A 13,666-nucleotide genomic window follows, 5' to 3' on the forward strand; every position below is an offset into this window, starting at 1 on the left:
TGCTGGCATTCGCCTCTGTGTTTGCTGTATTCTTGCTGTGTCTCTCAGGAGAGATCTACATGCGGTTCCTGTCTGCCTGCACTTCTTTGCTTCATCCATCTTGTCTAATTGGATGGCTGTATATGCATGGGCCACATGTGGGGCAGGCTCTGAATGGGTGTTCCTTCTGTGTCTGTTTTAATTTTTGCCTCTCTATTCCCTGCCAAGGGTATTCTTGTTCCCCTTTTAAAGAAGGAGTGAAGCATTCACATTTTGATCATCCGTCTTGAGTTTCATGTGTTCTAGGCATCTAGGGTAATTCAAGCATTTGGGCTAATAGCCACTTATCAATGAGTGCATACCATGTGTGTTTCTCTGTGATTGGGTTACCTCACTCAGGATGATATTTTCCAGTTCCAACCATTTGCCTACGAATTTCATAAAGTCATTGTTTTTAATAGCTGAGTAATATTCCATTGTGTAGATGTACCACATTTTCTGTATCCATTCCTCTGTTGAAGGGCATCTGGGTTCTTTCCAGCTTCTGGCTATTATAAATAAGGCTGCGATGAACATAGTGGAGCACGTGTCTTTTTTATATGTTGGGGCATCTTTTGGGTATATGCCCAAGAGAGGTATAGCTGGATCCTCAGGTAGTTCAATGTCCAATTTTCTGAGGAACCTCCAGACTGATTTCCAGAATGGTTGTACCAGTCTGCAATCCCACCAACAATGGAGGAGTGTTCCTCTTTCTCCGCATCCTCGCCAGCATTTGCTGTCCCCTGAGTTTTTGATCTTAGCCATTCTCACTGGTGTGAGGTGAAATCTCAGGGTTGTTTTGATTTGCATTTCCCTTATGACTAAAGATGTTGAACATTTCTTTAGGTGTTTCTCAGCCATCCGGCATTCCTCAGCTGTGAATTCTTTGTTTAGCTCTGAACCCCATTTTTAATAGGGTTATTTGTCTCCCTGCGGTCTAACTTCTTGAGTTCTTTGTATATTTTGGATATAAGGCCTCTATCTGTTATAGGATTGGTAAAGATCTTTTCCCAATCTGTTGGTTGCCGTTTTGTCCTAACCACAGTGTCCTTTGCCTTACAGAAGCTTTGCAGTTTTATGAGATCCCATTTGTCAATTCTTGATCTTAAAGCATAAGCCATTGGTGTTTTGTTCAGGAAATTTTTTCCAGTGCCCATGTGTTCGAGATGCTGCCCTAGTTTTTCTTCTATTAGTTTGAGTGTATCTGGTTTGATGTGGAGGTCCTTGATCCACTTGGACTTAAGCTTTATACAGGGTGATAAGCATGGATTGATCTGCATTCTTCTACATGCTGACCTCCAGTTGAACCAGCACCATTTGTTGAAAATGCTATCATTTTTCCATTGGATGGTTTTGGCTCCTTTGCCAAAGATCAAGTGCCCATAGGTGTGTGGGTTCATTTCTGGGTCTTCAATTCTGTTCCATTGGTCTATCTGTCTGTCTCTGTACCAATACCATGCAGTTTTTATCACTATTGCTCTGTAATACTGCTTGAGTTCAGGGATAGTGATTCCCCCTGAAGTCCTTTTATTGTTGAGGATAGTTTTAGCTATCCTGGGTTTTTTGTTATTCCAGATGAATTTGCAAATTGTTCTAACTCTTTGAAGAAATGGATTGGTATTTTGATGGGGATTGCATTGAATCTGTAGATCACTTTTGGTAAAATGGCCATTTTTACTATATTAATCCTGCCGATCCATGAGCATGGGAGATCTTTCCATCTTCTGAGGTCTTCTTCAGTTTCTTTCTTCAGAGTCTTGAAGTTCTTATTGTACAGATCTTTTACTTGCTTGGTTAAAGTCACACCGAGGTACTTTATATTATTTGGGTCTATTATGAAGGGTGTCGTTTCCCTAATTTCTTTCTCAGCTTGTTTCTCTTTGGTGTAGAGGAAGGCTACTGATTTATTTGAGTTAATTTTATACCCAGCCACTTTGCTGAAGTTGTCTATCAGCTTTAGTAGTTCTCTGGTGGAACTTTTGGGATCACTTAAATTTACTATCATATCATCTGCAAAAAGTGATATTTTGACCTCTTCTTTTCCGATCTGTATCCCCTTGACTTCCTTTTGTTGTCTGATTGCTCTGGCTAGAACTTCAAGAACTATATTGAATAAGTAGGGAGAGAGTGGGCAGCCTTGTCTAGTCCCTGATTTTAGTGGGATTGCTTCAAGTTTCTCTCCATTTAGTTTAATGTTAGCAACTGGTTTGCTGTATATGGCTTTTACTATGTTTAGGTATGGGCCTTGAATTCCTATTCTTTCCAGGACTTTTATCATGAAGGGATGTTGAATTTTGTCAAATGCTTTCTCAGCATCTAATGAAATGATCATGTGGTTCTGTTCTTTCAGTTTGTTTATATAATGGATCACGTTGATGGTTTTCCGTATATTAAACCATCCCTGCATGCCTGGGATGAAGCCTACTTGATCATGGTGGATGATTGTTTTGATGTGCTCTTGGATTCGGTTTGCCAGAATTTTATTGAGTATTTTTCTGTCGATATTCATAAGGGAAATTGGTCTGAAGTTCTCTTTCTTTGTTGGGTCTTTGTGTGGTTTAGGTATAAGAGTAATTGTGGCTTCCTGGCTCAGGTTTTAATCTGTCACATTACCAATAGCGTGGTGGCCAAAGCCAGGTTGCTTAACTTTTCTGAATTTCAATTCTGTATTTATAAATTGAAATAATATTCCTCAGTTCATCTGGTTTTTGTGAGGATTAAAATAAGACTTACTGTTAGTGAAGGCTTAAAGTGGCAGAATTGCCAGGTCTTGCAATTCCTAGTGGTGCGTGCTTAAAGGATGCACCATCAATCTGGGCATAGGAGGAGCATGGACCTGTAGTGCTGAGGTAGACAGTGGTGGGGATGCTGGGGCAGGTGGAGGTCAGGCTACAGGAAGGGTGTGTGTGTGTGTGTGTGTGTGTGTGTGTGTGTGTGTGTGAGTGTGTGAGTGTGTGTGTGAGTGTGTGTGTGTGTGTGTGTGTGGTGTTACTGAAGATAACAGTAGGAGTTGGAGTGTGAGCTCTCAGTAATGGAGGGGTTGTTACTTGGAGAGTTGAGGTTTTTATTATCTTGTATTATTTGCATTTGTATAGTTTTCTCTTCATTTGTGAGAATTTTAGATTTGCCTCTTTATTGTTAGGTAAGCAAATATGACCTTTTCAAATGAATAAAAAAAAATGTAGATGATTACAAGGAAGGAAGGGGTAGACATTGCTCACTCACAAAGGGTTGTCTAGAAGGATGTCTGTAGACCACTGCGCATTGTGTCATGGGTATCATTTGGGCCTTTTGAAATTAGCATTTAAAAATCCCATGCTTTGGAGACTTGTAGATCCTTTCAGATCCATTCTTTGCCTCCAGGCAAAATAAATAAATAACCAGGCTAATCCTGTTACTTCCCTCCCACTCCCAGAAATTTCAAAGGTTTTATATATATAAAAGGTTGCAAAATATATATATTGCAAATTTAAAAAGTAGAAGCTGTCTGTCATTTAAAAGTAAGAGAAGTGCAGCCGGTGGACAGGTAGCAAAGACTCAGCTGTGTGCTAGAAGGCAGGTTGGCTGACACCAACCCCAGGGCAGCTTTGGCCATGGGCAGTCGTGCTAGCCCTTCTAAGCATTCTTAGACGTCTGTTAGCACATGGTTAACAGTCTGGTGAGTAAATGGACAACTTGATCTGCACAGAGGGTCACTCACTTTCTGCTTCCGCTGCCCTGCCTCAGCTCTGCCACTGAGAAGGGGCCTTCACATAGGGAACTGGTCTCTGACATTTCCATGACATTTCTGTAGCCAGGTCACGTCAAAGTTGTGTCCACAAGAATGTCCAAGGAGGTTAAGTGGTGCATGAAAAGATTGGAGTGGAGCTCAGACCCTAGTGTGTCAGAGACCAGCGTGTATCTCGGGCACGTGCATTTCCCTGCCATTCCACATCCTCAGGGAGGGTTGGGAGAGCCACATCCATGCTGACCTCTGACCACCTCCCAATGCCTGTTACTCCCTGTAGCTGGCTGATGACCGCATGGCGCTGGTGTCAGGCATCAGCCTAGATCCAGAAGCAGCAATTGGCGTGACAAAGCGGTCCCCTCCAAAGTGGGTGGACGGAGTAGACGAAGTAAGTCTCTACATGTTCCCTTTTGTTTGTTTGTCTTTTAAGTTGGGAAGGCAGAGAATCTCTGTGGTGTGAGTCACTGTGGCTACAGTTAGACCTATCCTCAGACATAGCCATGCGTGAGTTTGCTCATTTATGTGCCACATAGTAAAGAAGACTGTCTGGCTGGCTGCCTAGATGATGTGGACTTAGCGTTCCCACCAGCTACTTGAATCATAGAAAGAAATGCAAAACTGTGCAATAAGGAATAGTGTGTGCTTCTTTGTTTTAAATTTATTTACGTTTATTTGGTTTTTCCAGGCAGGGTTTTTCCAGGGTTTCTCTGTGTAGCCCAGGCTGACTTTGAAATCAGGAGATCCACCTGCCTCTGCCTCCCCAGTGCTGGGATTGAGGGCGTGTGACCTCGGCTATTGGCTTATTTTACTTTATTTGTGTTAGTGTTTGCCTACACGTGCATCTTTGTATGTGTGTCTGAGCAGAGAGCATCAAAGAGCACTGGAGCTCGTTACACGGATGGTGAGAGCCACCATGCGGGTGCTGGGAACTGAACCCAGTCTCCTCTGCACTGAACTGCTGATGCATCTCTCTAGCTTTTGTGTTCTCTGTTCCTTTATAACGTGAATTTTAAAAGTTACTGTGTGTCAGCAGTGAGCCACTAAATTCAACTGAATGCAGACTGTGGTGTAGCTAATTGTCTTGAATATACAGCTGGGTGGCTGCCAGGCATGAGTGAGATTCTAGTGAGAAATGCATTTGTTTAGATACAGTATGATGTTGGCCGCATTAAACAGAAGATGAGGGAGTTAGCCAGCCTTCATGATAAGCATTTGAACAGACCCACGCTGGACGACAGCAGCGAGGAGGAACATGCCATCGAGATCACTACCCAGGAGGTCACACAGGTAAGGACACGTGACAATCCTGGGAGCTGCTGACCCCACCCCAGCCTTTGCCCCTCTCTAAACCCAGCTGATACTGTCCTAAAACTCACAGGCACTTGGGAAAACCCAAAGTCTATGAGTGGTTTTCAGAGTATGTGGTTTTCTTGGAGGTATGGGCACTATTTTTCAGTTGTTGGTAGATACCGCTGTTGATGTTAAAATGTGCAATTGCTAGGACTTGCAATTTTGTGCTAAAACACAGGTCTGTTTTGAACCAATCTTTGGGTGATATGACTGGTAAACACCAGTTTAAGCTTTGGTGTTTGTGTGTTAAAGTCTCCTTTGTACTTATTTGAGAGTAGATATCCAAATGTCTAAAGCCAGCTTTGTAGCTGAGTAGCCATGCAGTGTTTCTACTTCAGTCTCTGACTCTACCTTTTCATCTGTAAAATAGGCATAAAAGTCACACTAGTACCTGTCTCATGCAGGAAGTCAAGTAGATATAGACAGTAACAGGGTGTGAAGTGAGCAGCATAGGCACATTTAGGTAAGTCTTTGTGTGTGTGTGTGTGTGTGTAACCTCTAGTCGCCCTCTTTCACCCCTGCAGTGCGCGCGCACACACACACACATACACACACACCTCCATCCAACCTGACCTTTCTATACAAGCCTGCGGAGCAGGGTGCCTCCTGACAGAGGCCTGGCTAGGAGAGGCTTTTGATGTAAGCCAGAGCTATTCTCTCAGCTCTTCCATAGGTGCCAGCGTGCTGTGCAGGCCCTGCCCAGCCGGGCACGAAGGACGTGCTCGGAGCAGGAAGAGCGGCTACTGCGGAATGTGGTGGCCTCCCTGGCACAGGCCCTGCAGGAGCTGTCTACCAGCTTCCGGCATGCACAGTCTGACTACCTGAAACGTGAGTGCAGGCCCTGTGGAGGGAGTCTTGAGTAAAATGCGTTGTGTTTTCTGTCCTCCTTTGGGGCAGTCTCTCCACTCAGCACCTACTGCCCATTGTTAACAGCTAGTTAGGCACATTCACACCTTTTGGGCAGGACAGGAGGAAGATGCCTCCCTAGGCACCCTTGCTGAGGAGAGAAGGCCTGGCTCCTGGTGCAGAGGCAGGGACTTCCTGTCCAGGTGAACAGCACTCGTCTTGGGCTGGGCAGACTTTGAAGGTCACAGTGCTGTTGTAGAAGCCTTGTTGACGTGACGTTGGGCTCTGTAGGTTTTCATGACACATGTCAGAGCCAGTTCCTCCACAGAATGACATCTGCACGGCCCTTGGGACCTAAAAGCGGGGTGCAAACAGTCTTGCATCAGCTTACCCTGGAACTGGGTTTTTCTGTTTCATTGTCAGGGATAGAACCCCACTTACTCCTGAAACCCTGCTCCCTTTCCCACATATCTGCCTTCATTTCATTCCTCCAGATTGCGATCAGAATGCTTACTAGAGAGTCTCCAGAAGAGACACAGATGCTGTAGCAATGTCTCATAACAGCAGCTAGAGTAACTGTCTCTGTTTTGCTTAGAGAAGTCTCAGGCGGTTGCGTCCTGTGTGTCTCGGCATCCTGTGAATTGGGCGTGCGTTTAGAGAGTGGCTGCCCTGAACAGTTGCATGCTGTTGCAATGCTTTAACACAAGCAAGGCTCCCCCTCTGGAGGTGGGCTTCTTTAGACCTGTTTAGGGGCCTCCCCTTGCTGTTGGGTTTTACTCTTAGACAGCCTTTTTTTTTTTTTTTTTTTTTTTATCGTGTCAAGCCAGGAGAGGAAGAGAGAGAGAGAGAGAGAGAGAGAGAGAGAGAGAGAGAGAGAGAGAGAGGAAGAGCGGAAGGAAGAGTGAGAGTGAGGAAGAAGAGTGAGAGTGAGAGAAATAGTGATAGACAGCCTTTTTTAAGGGTAGAACAGTGGCCATACACAGTCAAGTAAAGTGGGCTCCTGTCTGCTAGGCATGAAAAACCGAGAGGAAAGATCGCAGCATTTCTTCGACACCCCGGTACCACTAATGGATGATGGAGATGATGCTGCTCTGTATGGTCAGGTACGCGATGGGACAGGCAACTGCTGCCTCCTTCCTAAGTTCCTTCCCCTATGCAGTGCTTCGCGGGCAGCTGTTATCTTGTGCCTGCCAAGTAGTCCTTGCTCAGTTTGCTCCCGGTGTGGCTGCAACCGTGGCTTCTTTCTGGACCCCCACTCCAGCTGCTGTACTGTGGACCATGCTGTTTAAGAGTTGGGGTCCTTGCTTCCTGTGTAGGAAATAAGTTATCTGTTGCCAAATGCTTTATAAAAAATATTTTCGGGATTTGTTTTCTCTGAATGTTGTCTAACCTAGTCCGCCACAGCTTTCCTAATAGAGAGACCCCTATTTGGACAGGGTTTCACGGATGACCAGCTGGTGCTGGTGGAGCAGAACACACTGGTGGTGGAGGAGAGGGAGCGAGAGATCCGTCAGATTGTACAGTCCATTTCAGACCTCAACGAAATCTTCAGGGACTTGGGCGCCATGATCGTGGAGCAGGTGTGTATCCTGCAGGTGCTGGGCCCACCCTTCTCTGTGGTCCTTATATCCTGTCCTCTAGTTGGAAAAACGTTTAAACACATGCTTCTCACACCTACTGAGTTTGAATGTGTGTGCCTGTTTGCAGCATTGTGGGCTACTGTCACTCCCTGTGAAAATACCTTTTTTTTTTGTTTTGTTTTGTTTTTTTAATCTGGGGAGGGAGGAAGGAAGGAATTCTAATGCTTCTTCCCTGTCCCTGATCCTTGTGTGCGTGTGTCCTCTGTTGGCCTGGTGGACTCCGAGCAAGCCTGGCCTGACTCTGCCTGTGTACAAGATCCCTTTTGACAGTGGTAGACTGATGTGTAATGGCTGCTGGGGCCACCAGCTTTTACATAGAACTAAATCGTTACTCATCACTACGGTCTGACTGGGGCATTTTAGTACCTTGCCAGCAGGGCTTCGTTTGGGTCCTGGTCCCATGAACTGTCTGAAGAGTGTTGAGGCCCTGTCAGAGTTGGCTGGGTAACCGCCATGCTTCCCGATGAAAGACGCCATGCTTGCCGTCTTTTCCGGCCTACCCTCCGTACCTCCTGTAGGAACCCAGAGACGAGACAGTTTAATAACCTGTCCTTGAGTGCCAAGTTGTCATTTTAGACAGTGATTGGAGCAGCCTGGCCATGGTGGTGGACACTAGCTGGTGTCCTGTCTGCCAGACCCAAGTACGTAATCAGCAAGCAATGGGAAGACAGGTTCTTTTGCTCCTCAGCACAGGTTTCTAAGCCCTCGTATGTCCGAAGGCAGCATTTCTATATCTACAGAGGCTAAATCAAAGGTAGAAACCAGGTTTTGGTTCTTGCTGCAGCTGATGCAGTACTCTGTCGGGGATCTGACCCTGCTCTGTGGTAGGTCCCAAGGTCTGTGACCAGCATGTCCCGGGGTTGGCAGGTCAGTGTCCCTAACTGTACTGACTGACTGTCTGTGCTGTCTCTTATTACTCAGGGCACAGTCCTTGATCGAATTGACTATAATGTTGAACAATCCTGTGTTAAGACCGAAGATGGCTTGAAGCAACTGCACAAGGTACTACCGTGCTCCATGGGGGGCGGGGTCTTTAGGAACTGCTGTCCCTCCTAGAGGCTTTCTTCCTCTTCCACACAGCCTCAACCCAGACACAACAAGGTTGAGATGAACTCCATCCACCCGGTGCAGTTATGAACTTGCTCTCATGCTGCAGCCTGATGTCAGGCAGAAAAAGCTGGGCACCTCTCCTGTGAAGTCTGGGTTTCTTTCCTGTTAGAGAAGCCTTGTTGTGTGTTGGGAGGTTTACTGCTTACTGCTGTTAACTTGGGTGTGGGGTTCACTTCCGATGAGTTATGGTGGGAAACTCCCGATCATGTCTCACGGTGTTCTGGAGAAGTTCAGGAAGGTGGGGTGGGTTTTGCTCTTGTTGATGGGCTCCTCTTTCACGTGTTTGTGTGCTTGGTTTTGTTTTTGTTTTTAAGAAGTTGGTAGAAGTCATTTTAGAAATCCCGTAATCGTTTATGAGAAATGGGCTCATGAACGTCAAGGTGGTATGTGTGGTTGGCATGTGACTCCTGTGAAGGGAATGGAGCTGACTGCTGACCAGGATAGATCTGATCAGTCCTGCCCACCTCCTTGTCATCGAAACCCATTGATACTTCTGGTCCTGTAATGAATGAGCCCTAAGTCATGAACAGTCACACTTTTGTTTTTTCTGAAAGCAGAAATCACTCCCTCTTACCATGGTCCCAGCCCTGCAGCCGCTGATCAGAGGCCCTTCCCCGTCCCTGTGCTGTTTACCTCAGGGCACCAACATGTCTTGCTTAGTGGTGTTTAGAGTAATGGAGGCACCAACCTGTGTCTCCCAAGCTAAAGCTGCCCCACCTCCTTTATAGAGGAAGGTTTGTGCTGCTGCTAAATTACCCATGGACGCTGACGTTTAAGTCACAACTGGGAGACATGTTTTGTGTTGTGATGCTGACAAGGGGGAGACTTCTCCATAGGAGGGACTGGATTGTACACAAACAAAGACTTTGGTTTTGGTCTGGGGTTATCTGAGAGTTTCCCAGAGTGGGTGTTGGGGTCGCCATGAGGACTGGTGCTGTCCCCAGTCCATACTGTGGAGAGGCAGCTGAGACTTGGGAGTGCCTCCCATGGGCCATCTCTTAAGGCAGTCTTCCATCCTGTTTCTAGGTGGGGAGGGGCTTTTCTGGGCGGCTGGTGGCCTCCCTAAGGATGGTCAGCTACCGGCACAGCAGTCTCAGCATGTTCTCCTCTGAGGGGTCTGTGTGTCTGTACCACCACACATTGATGTGTGTGCAGTTCCCTGGTGCTTCTGTAGGAGAAAGGGGTGCAGGTGAACAGTACACGTGAGTGCTGCGTGTAGGGAGAGGTGTGCACGTGGGTCTTTGGAAACCTCTCTGTGTGCCCTTAGTCAGGGCAGAAGTGGTGTGTGTACTTGCACCATCGTCCATTTCTTCCTCCAATGAGATGTTGTGTTTCCAGGTTCAGAGGAAGTGGCCCCAGGGCCTCTGGGGGTCACTGGTTGAACGCTTTCTGGTTGCTCTTTCCTGCACAGGGAAGAAAGGCGATGTGTGTTTGTTCCAGGCACAGGGACCTTCCTGAGAACCCAGAGTAGGAAGCAGCAGGCCCAGTATAACTTGGTGTTTTTTCCTCTGACTTCACACTAGATCCCAGTATGGATGGGGTCTTGGTGGTTGATACCACACTGAGGGAGTCTAGCCAGTGAGCTCTGGCTTACGGTAGCGACTTGAGACCCTCCTGCAGACCCAGGCCTCTGTGGAGTTCTGTGAAGAAGTAACCCCTTCCCTCCTCTGTCGTAGGCAGAGCAGTACCAGAAGAAGAACAGGAAGATGCTTGTGATCTTGATACTTGTGGCCGTCATCGTCGTCCTCATTGTGGTCCTCATCGCTGTTAAGTCTCGCTAGTGGCACCGAGTTCTTGAGAGCGCTGCTGCATGGAGTAGCTGGGCGCTGGGCTCGGCTGGCGCCCCACCACTGAACTGTCTACAGAGCACAGCCTCCTGGCCACAGTGGGCAGTGGGTCTCCCCTGGGCTCCCTCTAACTGCAGACTGGTGTGCAGGCACAGCCGTGTTTTCCTTCGCTGTCCAGAGTCGAAGAGACTGGCCTGCAACGAGCTGTGCTGTGAACGGAGTGGCAGGCACAGGCTTCGCTGACGCTGGGTAACGTGTGCATGCTCTCTGTTAGCACTCCTGTCTGAGCAGCATGTTGAGTAATTTTTGGGAAATTTTTTTCAACCATCTGGTTTTTAAGAAGTTTGGTACCAAAAATTTATCAGTGTAGAGGCAATGCCTCTTTATCTTCCCAGCTGAAAACAAAGCAAGAAGTCCTTCAAGGATTTATAATCTGTTCCCATTAACTTAATTTAGCTTTCCATCACTGTTAACGATCAGAGTAACAAAGTGTGAAAAATAAGAAACCATCATTGATGTTAATTAACACATTTAGACGGGCCAGTTAAACCAGCTCCATGCCTTTAAATCAACTGTAAATAGCATATTTCTCATTCAGAATTTTGCCCTGCATTTTCTACTATAAACCAAGAGGGGTTACTAAGCCAAACCTCCTGAATCAGAAACTTGGCCATCTGAACCAACCTCACATTACAAGAAAGCTTGACAGTGTTACGAGCTAGGTTGAACCAGTGTGTCCCCAGCCACCCTTCCTCAGTCCATTACTTATGTTCTAGCTACGTAATGACCTGTCCAAACTTGACGCCATTTAATGAACTGTGATTTTACACAGAGGCCATTTTAAATGGGTCACCCCATTTAGGATTAGTGGATCTCAAATTATTAACCAAACATCACTCCATTTCAAAGTAAAATATTCCTCCCATGATTTGATTTATTGACTCCTCCGTTGCCACTTAGCTGTGCCCAGAAAGTGGGTATATTCCCGAGGACAGTAAGGACCTCAACTACCGAAACCTTATGTATATGTGTGTTCTGAGTTTCTGTGCGTGCATATGCGAGAGTGTGAGTGAGTATGTGTGAGCGAGCGTATCACATGCATATCAGATGCCAACGTGGGGCTGTGTTTACCTGTAACTACGGTGCTTGTGTGCTCTGCAGAGCCAGAGCCATACGGACCAGACGGACGGAGCTCTGAAGACGAGGGTGTGCGTATCTCACTTGCTCTGTTTGCATCAACACTGCTGCAATTTTTGTGATCTTTGTGTAATTGTTGATGGCTTTTAAAAACTGTCTCTGCCTCTCTTAAATTATTTAAACAGCAGCCCCTGTTAAGTGTGTTACTTTGTGTTTGGACTGGCATATGGAATGCCTTTCTGGGACTCACTGAAGGGCATCTGGAAACTCCGGCTCAGATGCAGACATGGAGTCATATAGAGCCGTCATGTGACAGCCTCTGCCTGCCCGTGCCATGGGACGATGGGGTCCGAAGCTTTACTGTGTTCTCTGGCAATGTTAATAGAGAGGGTTGGGAAAGAGGAGGCGGCACCCACCCTACCACTTCAGAACTGGGGGAGGAGACTCGGCAGCCTCCTCTCAGCCTCTGAGGTTAGGCTGCTCCTGGGCGGACTGGCCAAATTAGGGCACTTGCTCCAAGCAATCTGTGGAGATCATGCTGAGGAGTTGTGAAAGCCTTGAAGAAAGTGACCTTTTAAGAAAAGGAGCACTATTTATTTATAATTTATTTCCCTGAATAGATTTTTTTGGAGAGGTGGGGGTTGATTTTCCTCTAACTCACCTGGTTAGAAATTGTCCCAAGGACCTGTGGGGAGAGGGACTGTCCCCTTCTGCCTGAAGGCGGTGTGGGCTGGTGGGTGTCCTGAAGGCATGGATTCTCGGCCTGTACCTTGCTCCCGAGCTTTATGCGCCCACTCGATGGAGTCCCACTGCCCTTTTCTGTTGAGCCTCTTCTTGTGGGGAAGATGAGGAGCCTTTGAGAAGTTTTAGTGTCCATGTCCTGGTACGGTAATTACCTCAGGGTAATTGCTTTTGAAAGAGGACTCTCCGTACCTGCTGACAGTCACACAGACCTGTCTCTCCCTGTGCCTGGGAAGCACCTTGGGGAGGAAGCCCAGCCTCTGGACACCACCTCCCTCTGCTGCCCTGCTGGCTCTTGTAGAGTTGGGGTGGAAGGAGAGAGGGAAAGAGCTGTTGGTCCTTCGGGGCCCCGATCTTTCCTAAGACTAGCTTAAAGTTGCTGTCTGTCATTTTGTTTGTTGGGGGTGGGGGGACATTGGGGTGCTGGCTGGGCCACTGTGTGAAGCAATGTGTGTCTAATTTAACAGATGTACCACTTTCTCTGCTAATTGAGAGAGCATTATTTATTTGTTTTGACACAAGTGCTTGCAGCGTTTCATCCCAGCTAATGGCTTCTTAAAGGTAATAAAACCCTTCAACCTAATTGGTCAGATAAGACTTTTCCCTTGTATGCTTAAATAAAGCAATTAGTGAAATGCTTCCATCCAAAACGACTTTTTTTTTGTATAAATTAATTTACTGTTACTGGAAACTTTTGTACAATAAAGCAATCTCACAGATTGAAGAGCATCCTGCATTCCTAGTATTAATTTTAACGATGGGGGTCATATTTTCTTCAAATGTGTTTGTGTTAGCAGAGGGCCTGACCATGTCTGGGATCTTTGGGGCCATGGCTATTTATTTCATGCCTGAGGCCTCTGCCTCAGAGTCTGAAAGTCGATTTGTCTATCTAATGGAGGTCCACAAAGGGACCAATCAATTTGCTATCCAATATACAAAAAGAGAAACCACATAAAAGACAGATAATTATTTTCCGTTATGGAAACATGCTTTATGTGAGCACTAGACCCTGTTTGGCAGACTTCAGATTGTGCCCAAAGTGGTTTTCAGTGTGTAGACTCCAGGACCAACCATTGGGAAATGTCTTCCTCCAGTGTGGTGTGACAGGCTCAAGGGACAGAATTTGCTAGGAGCGCCCAGGTCCTACTCCAAGGCCAGAGCAGAGCATCGATGTTTGTATACATGCATACCTGGGAGAGAGGAGAGGTGGCCTTGGAGACTTGATGGAGGGGCAGAGTGTAGGTGGCTGTCTGTCATGGTGGGTCCTCGTGAGAGCTCCCCAAAGAGCTTGTTGAACCACAGACTAGTCT

The 13,666-nt window shown here is 46.7% G+C and overlaps 1 protein-coding gene across 9 annotated transcripts in view; it reads left to right on the forward strand.

Annotated features, from left to right (window-relative positions):
- The window catches only part of Stx16 (syntaxin 16), a 28,424-nt gene extending 15,339 nt beyond the window's left edge, over positions 1–13,085 (forward strand). For 6 of the 9 annotated variants that reach the window (XM_087653483.1, XM_087653481.1, XM_087653484.1 and 3 more), the window contains 7 exon segments: positions 4,026–4,133; positions 4,892–5,032; positions 5,758–5,923; positions 6,953–7,044; positions 7,378–7,521; positions 8,503–8,583; positions 10,368–13,085. In XM_087653483.1, the coding sequence (XP_087509609.1) occupies positions 4,041–4,133; positions 4,892–5,032; positions 5,758–5,923; positions 6,953–7,044; positions 7,378–7,521; positions 8,503–8,583; positions 10,368–10,472 (822 nt within the window). In that variant the 5' untranslated portion in view covers positions 4,026–4,040 and the 3' untranslated portion in view covers positions 10,473–13,085. 9 annotated transcript variants of the gene reach the window in all.
- Positions 13,086–13,666: the final 581 nt, after the last annotated feature.

This window comes from Rattus norvegicus, chromosome 3 (assembly GCF_021556685.1).
Source record: "Rattus norvegicus strain SHRSP/BbbUtx chromosome 3, alternate assembly SHRSP_T2T, whole genome shotgun sequence".
Taxonomy (NCBI): Eukaryota; Metazoa; Chordata; class Mammalia; order Rodentia; family Muridae; genus Rattus; species Rattus norvegicus.